At 42.0% G+C, this 14,114-nt stretch overlaps 2 protein-coding genes across 4 annotated transcripts in view; both read left to right on the forward strand.

The window, feature by feature from the left end:
- Positions 1-14,114, forward strand: part of Fsd1l (fibronectin type III and SPRY domain containing 1 like) — a 74,017-nt gene that overhangs the window by 4,179 nt on the left and 55,724 nt on the right. The gene's annotated exons all lie outside the window — the stretch shown is intronic.
- On the forward strand, positions 6,383-7,896 carry LOC132653050 (mitochondrial import receptor subunit TOM20 homolog). Its single transcript, XM_060379920.1, has one exon. The coding sequence runs from the start codon at positions 6,448-6,450 to the stop codon at positions 6,883-6,885; it is 438 nt and encodes a 145-aa protein (XP_060235903.1). The 5' UTR covers positions 6,383-6,447; the 3' UTR covers positions 6,886-7,896.

Raw genomic sequence — 14,114 nt, forward strand, 5'->3', positions numbered from 1 at the left:
CAATGCTTGGCTGAGTGTAAATAGGATTATTCATGCAGCAAGCACATATTGGATGTTTGCTGTAGTGAAGTCTATTCCACACTGACCATACTCTGAAGCAGGTGGACTTGTCAGCAGCCGTTACTGCTTTCACCTCAGGTAGTTTTCCCAGCTCAGCATTCAGGTATAACTACTGATGTCTGTTGACCGATAGTGAATTAATTTTAATATATAATATTTATTTTTAAATATAGTGTTTAAAGTGTTAGCATAGCTAATCTGTGCACCTCTGCTAGATTATAAGTATAAATAATACAAGCGTATTGCAGGAAATGTTAGCTATGAATAAATGAAAGTAAAATCACCTGTAATTCTGTACCTTGAAGATAACCACATTCAACATTTGATTTGCTGATCAACTTTTTATGCAAGTAAGACCGTAAAACATTAGATATCATACTACTTGTATTGCTTTATAAGTTACCTTTATATAATATGTAATGATCATTTTCATTATTTATTACCATTTACAACACTTAATAATGTTTTTGTATGGATGTGATTCTCGATTAATCTTGATTGCTAGCCTTTTGTTGGATGTTTATGTTGGTCCCAGGTTTTAAGATTATAAATAATACTGAAAGGAACAGTATTGTAGCCAAGCCTCTGCCTATAGCCTTAATAAACTGCTTGGCATAAATTTAGAGAAATGGAATTACCAGTTCCTTAAAATCCTTGAGATGTATTGCCCATTTGTGCTTCAGAAGGTTGCAGTCACCGCCAGCGGTGCTTGAGTGCCTCCATCGACATTCTCCGTGTGCCCCCCTGGCCTCTGCTTTGCTTGTTAGAGTAAGTGCATTTTCTCCTCTGCTCAGATGGACATGTGGAGTAGGTAAGTACTTAGTCTATGCCCATGGCTTATGGGCTGAGCCAACAGACTCAGGAGCTTTTAGCCCCAAAATTTGAAAACTAAAGGTATGTAGCCCCAGGCCTTACAAGCCAGAGCCATCTCGGTGTATTTGCTCAGGTAAGAGGCTTACCGCTCAGGGCTCTGACTGCCAGGGCGTGAGCAGGCAGAGCCTCAGTTCTGAGCAATGGCTAGTGAGAGCAGCACTCAGCAGCAGTCAGCACCAGACACTTTCTCAGGTCTGGTGCTTTGGGTGTTAGAACCCTTACTGGTGAGCGTTTTCACTCTGTCATGTCAAGACCCTCAGCCTTTAGAGACTCTTAAGCATGCCAAAGAGAGCAGTGTCTGCAGGCTTGGCCACCATCTTGCCTTTATGCCTTCTCTGTACTTCTGCCACCCTTCATCATGTACTGCCGTTTCTTCTGCCACTTCCATTCCTGCTACTGTCAGGACTCTTCACTGTCTTCTTTTTTTTTTTTTTTTCAATGCAGTTTATTCAGGAACATTGAACAATCCTTGGACCCCGGGGAAAGCCAGCCCACAGCTTAAATAGCCTCTGGGTAGCCAACCCAGGCGTGCCACGGGGGCAATGCAGATAGGTCCACATACATGGAAGCAAGCCAGATCCTCGGCCTTAGCCAAATGTGGAGTTGTTCGTGACAGAGAGCACTCACCATCGGGAAGGTGGGAGGCGGAAACCAGCTCCATCTTTAAGGCATAGCATTCTGCAGCTCTCTACAGTTCCCCCTTTTTGTTTTAGACGCATCAGGCAAGAGTAGAGGTCTGATCTCTGATATTAGAAATAAATTCTTCTTGGTGGTGCTGCTGTTGTGGCAGCCACTTCACCTCCACTGCTAGTTACTTTTCATGCTACCACGTCATCCCATTCTACTTCAGATTCATCAGAAGAGGGAGAAAACAGGAAACAGGACAGGAACCTCCTATAGAGGGCCTCTGAAAGACTACACAGCAGTGTATCAAAGCAGATGCTGAGACTATTCATAGCTAAACTTCAGTTAGAGTGCAGGGAATCTTATAAAGAAGGGGGAGATAGAAAGACCTGGAAGGAACAGGAACTCCACAGGGAGAGCAACAGAACCAACAAATCTAGGCCCAGGGGTCTTTTCTGGTACTGATACTCCAACCAAGGACCATGCATGGAGATAACCTAGAACCTCTAGAACCCCTGCACAGATGTAGCCCATGGCAGCTCAGTCTCCCAAGTGGGTTTCCTAGTAAGGGGAACAGGGAGTGTCTCTGACATGAACTGATTGGCCTGCTCTTTGATCACCTCCACCTGAGGGGGGAGCAGCCTGACCAGACCACAGAGGAAGACAGTGCAATTAGTCCTGATGAGACCTGATAGGTTAGGGTCAGAGGGAAGGGGAGGAGGACCTCCCCAATTAGTGGACTTGGGGAGGGGCATGGGAGGAGATGAGGGAGGGAAGGCAGGATTGGGAGGGGCTACAGCTGGAATACAAAGTGAATAAACTGTAATTAATATAAAAATAAAATTAAAAAAAAGAAAGATAAAAGGATTTATTGGTAGATAAGAAAAATGTATTGGGCCTAGTAATTCAACACTTGTAGCACAGGAGGATGCTAAACAGTGAGCTGAACAGCTTGGTTAAACAGCCAAGAGGAGGGTGTGGCATACACATGGAGAATGGGATGTATGCCAGTCATTACACCAGCTTCCATTTTCACCAGTAGCTACCTTTTGCGCAGTTAGTGAGGAGGTGCTTCTCCCCCATCTTGAGTGAGAAGAGCTGCAGGGTCATCTAAGTCTAGCAAGGTTTGTTATCCTGGCACAAAGCTCTCCAGGGCCAGGATAAGTTGTCTGAAGTGGTTGGGACTTGAGTAAAGTCTCCTGGAGCAGGAGTTCTGGCTTCAGATGTATTGATAGTTGCAGCTGGAGCATTAATTGTAAAGTATTCAAAGCAGCCAAGCTACCATGAGGGCAGTCTGGCCGTTTGCCAGAGAAGGAATGTCTGGCATAAGAGAAGGCTGTGTACTGCTATTCAGGGGCTTGAACAGATGCTCCGGGTTTTAACTCAATGACAGAAAAAACCTTGTGGGGTATTTACAATGAAGACTCAAAGAAAGCTCATCAGAAAGCTGTTTTCAGCAGTGTTTAACAGTGCTTTTGCTTACTTAGCCTCGCCTCCAGTGCTCTAGGAGTTGTTGGGTGCAGCTCATCCATCTCATCTCTGACACCAGTAAGCGGAACAGTTCTCTGCATGTTTAAAATCTCTTTAGCCTCTCACACGCTTACATTCCCTGCCTCCCAAATGGGAGACAACCTCCTCTGACTCCCTGTTTTCCTCAGTTCAGGAGAGAAAGGCATGCTCCATCCTGCCAATTCTTTTACTAGTATTAGGCTTTCTTCTAGTTGATAAGTTAGGTGACCAGAATTGCTCATTGGCTCAATCAAGGTTATATTTACGTCCGGCACTACTTCGCAGTGGCTCACTGAATTTCCCACAAATTAGTTACGTTATGATTGTCAGATTTCTGACATCTCAGTTCTCCTTTCTTACTTTCTTGCATCATGCCTGGACCCACCACCCCTGTTAATGTTTGCAATAGCTATGCTCACCTACTGGAGGAGGCTTTCTAATTTTCAGCTCTTTTTACCTAATTTAAATGAGGACCAAAGTATGAAATGATACAAGAACCACTGTTTTGGGCAGCAGCTAGATTCACTGGTCCCTTTACTTTCGTTACTAGAACGTTGGCATTATTTCTTCCAGCCCCAGTGGTGACAACAGCCTACACTAGTGTAAAAGCTGATGCTCCTGAGACAGTGCCTGCATTTGAATTGTGACTGCTGTGTGACCTAAATCAAGTTAATTTCTGAAAATTTTCTGCAGCCATAAATTGTTGAAAACCCTTATAATGATTTAAGAAAATGTCCTGACATTGGAGGTTTTTCTACTAAATAATAACTTGCTTGAATATAAAAGTAGTTTGGCCTCTTCAAATTGCAGGTACACTAATGATTTTCATGCTGATTCTAGTTTCGTATGTCTTAACTGTTGTAAACATGAATGTGGACTTTGTCTCAATTCTCTTGGTCTGAGGAGCTGCTGGTGGGAAAGCCCATGTGTCAATCAGTCTTTCTTTCTTTCTTAGATTTATTTATTTATGTATATTAGTGCTCCATCTGCATTGCACCCAAATGCCAGAAGAGGACATCAGATCCCATTATAGATGGTCATGGACCACCATATGGTTGCTGGGAATTGAACTCAGGACCTCTGGAACAGCAGCCAATGCCCTTAACTGCTGAGCCATCTCTCCAGCCCAGTATTTCGTAATCATGCCATATGGATGATGATTGGTGATATAAGATAGAGTTTCACTTATGGTTTGAAGCCATTTGTTCTAAAAACAGGACGTTAATGCACATCATGTCAGGAGCTTGTTGCACTGTGTAGACTCTAGATAAGTTGGCAGAGTTTTGTTGTTGTTGCTACTGGATGCAGCTAAGTTAAGACTCAGCATTGGAGGTCTCAGATGTTGCTGGAGCCGGGAGTTAGAGCAATGCCATTTCAAAGTGGTGAGCTGCAGCATCTTAGCTTCCAGTTTACGAAATGTTTGACGTGTAGGGGGACCATGGATTGAATCTCGGAAGTCTGCTGAGAGCCCTGTGTTGAAAGGCTATTCTCCAGCGGGTGACATTGTAGGAGGAGAGGCGGGCGGTGTTGAGCTTAGTGGGCTCATGCCAGCCTTGACAGCTCGCTCTTTGGCTTCCTGGTGATGGTGGTGAGCAGTTTCCTCTGTCCATCACTTCTGCCACAGTGACGCGCTGCCTTTAGGTTGAAAGTGCTGGTGCTCACCAGTCGTGTGAAACAGAAGGGACTCTGTAGGTTGTGTGTGTTGTACCCTACTTTGTCAGTTTCAGGTTTTTTTTTCTTTTCTAGTTTTGAAGCAGACTTATATTTGTTTTTGATGCTCCTAGATGTGTCAGTTTCTTCCTCATGAACCTCTGATTTTTTTCCATATCAGATAGTAGAGTATAGTAGTTAATGTTAACTTCTTTCATCTGAATCCTGCTCTGGAATATTAATTCTGAGTTTCTTGACAAGCTAGTTGAACTTCCTTATGCCTTGGCTTCTTCTTTGGAAAATGAAGATAATACTATCTTACCTTATGGGTCTTTTGTTTGCATGTATATCTTGCTGTTTATGCATGTCTGATGCCAGAGGAACCTAGAAGAGGGTGGTGGATTCCCTAAGACTGAGGTTACAGCCATCTCTGAGCAGTCAGATGGGTCCTGAGAACTGAACTGGGTCTTCTGAAAGAGCAGCCAGTGTTCCTAACCACCGAGTCCAGACACATTTATAAGAATCTTGAAAAGATTAAATGAAGATGTAAAGAGCTTAAGATGGCCTTGGCTCTTGACAGTATGGAAGTGTTACTGTACATTTGACCAGTCTCTTCATCATGCTTGTGCTTCACAATTCATCCCGATTATAAACATAAGTTGTGTTGCCTTGAAGAAAGTGCTTTAGGCTCTGTGCATCCCAGATTATGTTGATCCAGCCTGGGAACGGTGGCAGCTGTGTTAGGCCAAAGTGTATGAAACACTACTTTTTTTCTGGTTGGCTTAGCAGTTGTGCTATTCTGAATTCACAGTCAATAACTGATAGGCTTGATTCTGATGGCATGGACTCAGTCTTCTGAGTTGTTGACTGCGCTGCATGACCAAGCATGGCAGCTCAGGCACACACCTCCTCTGGAGAAGTGTGCTCCATGTGTTTTGTCTTGACCTGGCATAATTGGCATATGTCGGTGACTGTTTTCCAGCCTATTTAGAACTTTATTACAGAATATAGTTATCTATATAAGCTCCGAATGATTTGTATGGCCTTCACCTATCGGTATTTATCACAGTATCTATTAATGTTTTGAAGGTTAACAGGAGGCTTGAGATCTGACGTGAATCCAGGATCCTTGTAGGCACCCTTTTGTGCAAATGGATTTCCCATGGTGTGGATGAACTTTCATTCGCTGCTAAACTTGATACTGGCACAGACACCACAGCACTCACCGTATTACCTGTGTTTAAACAACATTGTGTATGCCTTAGAATTGTGTTTATGATCAGGAGGGTTTATATGTTGTTTTCAGGGTCTTTTACTTTATACAAGAAGCAATGGAAGTCTCTGAGAAGTGTGGTGGTATCTTATTACTTTATTACTTTAATTGAAAAATAAAAACTGATTATTGGGAAGAAAACATATCTGAGGATGGTTGAAAAGTTTTGTTAGAGTATGGGCTTTGCTACAGATTGAGACATGATAATGACTTGTACTGGGGTTGTTTGGAATTAGTAACTGTCTAGAACTATTTAGGATGTAAAAGTGGTGGAACTTGGTGGCTACGGGTAGGTTATAGAGCAGAGGGGAGCTTTTTTCCGTCAGGCTGGCGGCTGCAGGTTATAGAGCAGAGGGGAGCTTTTTTCCGTCAGGCTGGCGGCCGCGAGCGCCGGCGTGCTCCGATCGCTTGGAGCTAACCGCTGCCCGGCGGGCCGCACACGCCGCAGCCGAGCGAAGATGGTGGGCCGCAACAGTGCTATCGCCGCGGGCGTGTGCGGTGCCCTCTTCATCGGGTACTGCATCTACTTCGACCGCAAAAGGCGGAGTGACCCCAACTTCAAGAACAGGCTTCGAGAACGAAGAAAGAAACAGAAGCTTGCTAAGGAGAAAGCTGGGCTTTCCAAGTTACCTGACTTAAAAGATGCGGAAGCTGTGCAGAAGTTCTTCATTGAGGAGATACAGCTTGGTGAAGAGTTGTTAGCACAAGGAGACTACGAGAAGGGGGTAGACCGCCTGACAAACGCAATTGCTGTGTGTGGACAGCCTCAGCAGCTGCTGCAAGTGTTACAGCAGACGCTGCCGCCACCGGTGTTCCAGATGCTTCTGACCAAGCTTCCAACCATTAGTCAGAGAATTGTAAGTGCTCACGGCTTGGCGGAAGATGACGTGGAATGAGCCGGCTACCGTGGAATGAGCCCGCTACCATGGAATGAGCCCACTATCAACATCATAAATTTCAGTAAATTGTTGAACAGCTTGGAAGCTGATCAGCTGTGGGTGAACAAGGGCAAATATGTCTGTTAGGAGCTGCCCTACTCTGACTCTACCAAAGTAAATGTGTACTTTGAGTAGATCCATTGTCTGTTCTATTTATTTTTTCCAGTGAAAAGTATTTTGATAGAGCTTTTCATTTTATAAATACACCGAGTCAACCAAAATATTATGGATTTCGTTTGTTCTTAAGACAGTCAATTCAAATGTAAATACAGTAGAGTCTTACTTAGGTAGAACTCCTGGTGATCACTTTTACAAGCTGGAAAAGAGTGTGAAGGATAATCGAGAGGTGCACATTTTTAAGGACTGGTACATTTTACTGTAAGTCATAGAAACTTGTGTTTGTGAAAAGTGAGCATTAAAATCTTACAGAGACAAATATAAATAAATCAGAAGGGAGGAAATGATGACAGCTGAAATTTTTGGATTTTGGCTTGCAGTGTCCTTTATAGGATCTGGAACACGAAATGGCCTGAGGGTCAGTGAGGGAAGACTGTGATATGTTCACTTGGAGACACCCAAGTGAGCTTTCAAGTAGGAAGTGTATTAAAATGGTGTGGGGCTGAGAGGAAAGGCTCCGGCCTGAAAGCTCTGGGTCTCCTGCCTGCTCTGCAGCGTCTGTCGTGTTTGTGGCAACATCAGGCTTTGCCCTGCCTCAGCCTTGTCAGTTAATCTGTGTTCTCATTATGAAAACTATTGATGGAATTTGAAGTTGTGGGGTACTTGGATACAGGATATATTTATATCTCCCCTGACATGTTGCCTGTTATATTTAGAAAATACTTAAAAAAGCAAACAAACAAACGAAGAGCCGGCTGCTTTGACACCTCTTCAGCTTGCTCTCCCTAGCTTATGTCCCTGAGTATTCTCACACCATTTCTGTATTCGTAGCTTCCCTTGGATCCTGTCACCCTAGAGAAAACTCTTGTCTGACCCCCACGCTAAGGTTAGGTTTACAAAGACAGCCCACATTATTATCCTTTAGGGATTTTAAAAATTAATTCAATTTACATCTCCTCTCCTCCCAGTCCCACCCTCCCTCCCGCATCCCCTCTCCGCTATTCCTCAGAATAGGGGAGCCCCTCTACCCAGACACCCCAGCTCATGTATTTACATAAGGTCTGAGTTTTGTCTTCTTTCCTGTGGCCTGGTAGGGAAGTCCCATGGGGGAAGTGATCTTAAAAAGCAGACAACATAGTCTGTGTCATAGATATCCCCCACTCCCCTAACTAATGGGCCCCAGGAAACCTCAGGTGTTCATAGATAGGGCTTATCTTCTTGGGGGTCTGTGCATTGTAGTATGTCTATCCTATACATGACTAAAGTCCACTTATAAGTGGGTATATGCCATGTATGTCTTTCTGGGTCTTGATTATCTCAGGATGATCTTTTCTTGTTCCATCCATTTGCCTATTTTCATGATTTCCTTGTTTTATAGTAGCTGGGTAGTCCATTGTGTAAATGTACCACAGTTTCTTTATCCATTCTTTGGTTGAGGGACACCTATGTTATTTCCAGCTTCTGGCTATTACAAATAAAGCTGCAGTGAACATGGTTGAGCAAATGTTCTTGTTATATGATGGAGCATCTTTGGGTGTATGTCCAGGCATGGTGTAGCTGGGTCTTGAGGGATGGCTGTTCTCAGTTTTCTGAGAAAGTACCAGATTGATTTACAAAGTGGTTGTACAAACCTTTAAGGTTTTTTAAAGTATGTTTTGGAGATGATTGTAGTTTATCTTAAATATTTTGATTACTTGTAACTTGTCTTCTGTCCTGTTCCACTCCAGATTCTTCTGTGGTTCTGTCATTTCCATTCTGGGTTTTGCAAGTCCCATTGTTGGAGCAGAGTAGCTGAAGCCCCTGGCCCTCTTCATAATTTTATAATTTAGTTCTCAGTACTTCCTGTGGAACTCGGATTCACTTATTTACACTAAGTATAAACTACTGACCAGAGTACTTTGCTATCGCTCAGCCTCTCCATAATGACAGATCAAAGGTCAGGTGGATTCAGAGATGTTGGGCCTTTTTCTTGGCAGACTGAACTTGGGGAAATTTCAGATTATTAAATATAGAAGCACTAGATCTGCATTTGCTGCCAATGTCACATTGGTTTCTGCTATTGATTTAGGTGTTGCTGCTTCTGCAGTTCATAATGTGCTCAGTAACTAAATTAGATTCCTTTCTTGTTGCTGTGATAAAAATATCTTGACAAATGTTACTTAAGAAAGGGTTTATTTAACCCACAATTCCAGGCTTTACAGTCCATCATTATGAGGAAGTCAAGGAGGTGGGAACTTGAAGCAGCTGGTCATATTACATTCATAACCAAGAGCAGAAAGCAGTGAATTAATGTCATATAGTATAGTCTTCAGTTTGCTTTCTCTACTCCTCACCCTCACCCAGAGAATGGTGCCATCCACAATGAGTCAGTCTCCCACCTCAATTAATATAATCAGTATAATCCTCCATATACATGCCCGCAGGCCAACCTAATCTAGACAGTCTTTTGTTCAGATTCCTCTCCAGGTGATTCTAGGTTGTGTCAAATTGACAATTAAAATTGACCATCACGGAGTTGGAGAAATGTCTCCGTGGTTAAGAACAGTTCATGCTCTTGTAGAGGTCTGCAGTTTGGTCTCTAGCACCCACGTGGTTGCTTAAAACTGCCAGTAACTGCAGTTCCAAAGAACCTAACAACCTCTTCTTGTCTCCATGGGCACATGGCCTCAGTGGCCAAGCAGTGCCCTCAAATACATTTTAAAAAAAAAGTAATCTCATTAAAAAACAAACAAACTGTCAACAATAGTTTTGAAAATAAAAGTGATCTTAAATTCAAGGATTCCAATGCCTTGTAGAGGTGGCTTGTCTGTTCCCACATCTCGGTGTGTTTCATAGTCAAGGCTGCAAAGCTCTTGTCAGCTAGTCTGACCTTTCCCACTGTACTAGCATCTGGGTTAAATTGAAGTGTGTGCCTCAGAGGTTCTGCTTTCAAAGGATGAGAGTGTTTTTTAGAAATACAGTTCCAGCCTTTGAAGACCATTCTCCCAACTACTTCTTGGTAAATGTACAGTGTTTTAGGCAGCTCCCGCCGTTAACACAGGGCCTCTAGCACCACAGTGGGAGGACTCCTTTCCACAACAGCTGCTGAAGCACCTCCCAGACTGGTACGGTTTGAAAAGGCTTCTTTGATTCTTGGTTTGATAATAGCAAGAATTTCAAATGAATTAAAAGGAAATGGTAAAAATAAGATTAATTGCAATTTAAAGATGCTGATTTTGGAGATATTGAACAGTATCGTACAGAGTAGACATTATACTGGTATGCTTTTGAGTTTGATAGCTCACACGACAACTGTCTCTAGGTACAGTCTTATGTTTGTCACTTTCTATTTTTACTCTGTGATCTCCTAAAACTCCTCTCTAATGAAAAATACTGGTGATCAGTGTACATTTTACCGGCAGAGTGCATTTATTTTCCCCCTGGTTGTGGGGGTTTCTGAGATTCTTCTAGGATACAAGAGGAATGGTGCATCTGCAGTATTTCTTTTAAGAGTTGATAACTATGTAATATTTTACATCTTCTAGTGGTAATAATTACACAAATAAGAACTTAGGAATTAGTGAAACTCTTGGACTCCAGTAAAGGAACTTGAAGTTGTTTGACCATTTTCATTTGTATGCATTAGGCATTTAGAATTCAAGAATCTGGCATGATACTAGCACATAAGGAAAATCTGCTTATTTAAGAAATAGTTGAGAAAACATTTAGATTGTTTATTTTTAACTCCAAATTAATTGTATCAATAGGTGAGCTCTTTCTGCTCTTAGGAAATTATGGAATGCCTGCATGGTATAGGTCTGTAAAGTTGGATTGCCTAACTTCTAGGCACAGGAGGCTGACTGAACTGTGATATGCTAGAACTGAAAATGCACATTAGATTTTGAAGGTGTATTATTAATACTCTTTACATAAAATTAGATTTATTCGTGTATTTATTCATTTATTCATTGTATTTTATGTGTGAGGATTTTACCTGCATAATTGTATGTGTACCACATGCATGTTTAGTGCCTGTTGAAGTCAGAAGACGGCATCAGATCACTTTGAACTGGAGTTCCAGAAGCTTATGAACCACCGTGGAGGTGCTCACAATCAAACTTTGGTCCCCCGAAAGAGCAACGAGTTCACCTGGCCATTGAGCCAACTCCTCAGCACCTCGTAATGCTCTCTTAAAAACAGGATCGTTCATAATTGTTAAACCTTGTGGATTTTTTTAATTGGTGTCTTACTAGATTATTCTATCCAGTCTAACCTTGAGTTCTTGGACTCCTCCTGCCTCTGCTTCCCATGTAGCAGGGACTACAGCTGTGTGTCACCATCTCAGGCTACGTAGTGATTGAATACTTACTCTAAGTTAAAATGATATTTTAGGTCTATTAGGTTAAGTAAAGTATCACAGTGAATTCACCTGTTTCTCTTCCTTTTGTGATGTGGCTGCTATTGGTTCACACTGTTTCTGCTGGACAGTACTGCTCTAAGAATGAGAACACTGCAGTTGGTAAAGGCTGTGCTCTGACTTCTAGCACCTTTATTAAACAGGAAGCTATTAATTTTCAGCAGGTAGGTAAGTCATAATGATACAGAGGGTTTATTAGGAAGACATAATACAATTAGAGTATTTAGGTATGTTTGAGTGTACATAGTACATAACAAGGTGTTTTTTAAAAGCAGGGTTTTCATTGGAAAAGTCCATGGTGCTCATAGTTTATATAGCTGAGGCAATATGCATTTGTCCTCAGAGTTCCTGTCACAAAACTTTCCAGACGTTGCTCCTAAAGTGAAGTAAAAGTGGGGGAGCATTTGTGTTTGGGTGTCCTCTCTCTGAGACATTTGCTCCTTTTATGTGCCATTGCTTTACCATTGCTTTACATTTTTACTTGGTTTTTATTGAGCACACACAAATCATGATTACTGAAACTTTCTTGTTTGGCTGCCTCCCTTGGGACCTGGCACTTGTTTTCCATAGACTGAGATATAGCTTCTTGAAGACTCTTTTGCCTCTGTTCTGGTGAAGTGTCAGCATCTTAAATGACCCTACAGTTTGCTACATGCACATGACCATGAAGAGAGCTTAAGCAAGTATGAGTCTCTGCTGTGAAATTTCTAGAAATTGCCTATGTCGATAAAAACTTAACAAGCCAGATATTTGGTCCATCGTATGGGGTATCAAATGGCACAAATTAATTGGGTTTAGAGACAGTATTCCAAAGTGGTTGAGGGTATGGGCTTTGGAATGCAGCTGAGTCAGTCCGGATCTCTCCAGCTGTGTACCTTGGGCAGCTAGTTAAGTCTTCACTTTCTTAATCTTGTGTGGGATGGATGTGCCAGCTTTCTCTTGCTACAGTGTATATCTGCAGTAACTAAGAAGAAGCTAATTTGAGCTCAGAGTTTTATGGGTTCAGTCATTGGTTGTCTTTGGGCCCTTTGCCTGAGGCCTGTGGAGAGGACAGCACATTATGCCACGGATCATGTGATGGAACAAAGCTCAGGTTATAGCTGGAGAGTGAAGGAGAGAAGAAGAGATTGGGATCCCCCCTTGAAGAGCACACCTGTATGAGCTACTAGCTTCCACTTAATGATTCCACCACCTTCCAGTAATGCTACTCTGGAGAAGAGCTTTTAAGACGGGTGTCTTGAAGGAACATTGCAGCACTAAGCTATAGCACTTGCCCTTATGAGCACCAGGAATGAGGCAGCAGACATTCACCATCCAGAGTGAACCAGGTCATATTACCTCTTACCTGCAAACAGCCAGAGGATGGTGTTGTACTCTCCTTACTCTTGCAATACCAAGAGGGCCTGACTTTGGCACATATGTGGAGGATGTGGATCTCCTTTTTAGACCTCTTCGGAAGCACTGTGGCCCCTCTAACTGTGCCCAGCCCTCTTCAGAGTCCTGACTGCATGATTGCATTCTGATCTGTATTCATAACCTGGGAAGAGCACGGGCAGGCTCAACAATGAATGCTTGCTGCCTGTAGCTCTTTCTCTAGTATAACCTCATTGTATTATTTTAAAATAGCACAAAGATGAGGAGGGGAAGACATAGTGTCAGTAAATGAAAAAAGTAGAGAACGCTGAGGTTGAGCCCAGGGGTGATAATGCCTCCTTATCTGCAGGGAGTGTGAGAATTAGGTGAGATTGTTGAAACCGTTTTTGGTTTCCATTAATGTTGCATGGATTGTCCTCTCGGTTCATTTCCTGGACACTTTATATATAATCATTTTATCGGTGTACAACTGTGTATTGAAGAGACTCTTGGTCCTATGAAATTTTATAGGCTTTGCAATAGTTAAGCTTGTAGGTACTTCAAGGAAGTATCCCATGCCTCTGAGAAATGTTACACAGGAAAAGTACTTGTATTTGGTTTTTACTGAGTTTTTTCCTTGTTTTTACTTGTGAAGTTATTGAACAATTAGAGCTGTACTGTCCACTATGATAATATAGGTCACACATAGCACTAGACATTGAAATTAACTAAATGGGAAGATATCATCAAAGCATATTATATACATGTCTGAAATGATATCAGACCATTATTTTATACAATTAATGTATTACATAAGGGAAGAACCCCTAAAAAGAGCCATAAATTTAGTTCTTCAGTTGTGCTCCCACATTTCCAGGTAGTTGTTATTAGTTCTAGGTGACGAGTGGCTGTTCTGGAGAGCTTCATGTGGCCACATACAGAGAATACATTTTTTTAGAACATTAGAGAATACATTTTTTTTTTTAGAACAGGACTGAGTAAAGTATGAGGAAACTAAAGAGCCACATGTTTATTTGACTTTGAGGCATTATCAAAGTCTAGTGTGTTTGCCACTAGAATAGTTGATTTCTTCTGGTTCTGTAACTTGTTATGTCATTAATACTGTTCTAGTTGCGGATTTGCAGCTTTTCATATTTCTAAAATTTGTCCTTTTATTTTTTTGTAAATAAATACGTTGGACTTCAGTGTTTCCTCACATTTATTCTTCATGCCCTGATACTGTGTTACAAGTTTCTGTTTGCTTCAGCATTATGGTTTTGTGTGGTCTAAAATAATACTATAGATATGAAATAGAGCCAGG

Source organism: Meriones unguiculatus, chromosome 3 (assembly GCF_030254825.1).
Source record: "Meriones unguiculatus strain TT.TT164.6M chromosome 3, Bangor_MerUng_6.1, whole genome shotgun sequence".
Classification (NCBI taxonomy): domain Eukaryota; kingdom Metazoa; phylum Chordata; class Mammalia; order Rodentia; family Muridae; genus Meriones; species Meriones unguiculatus.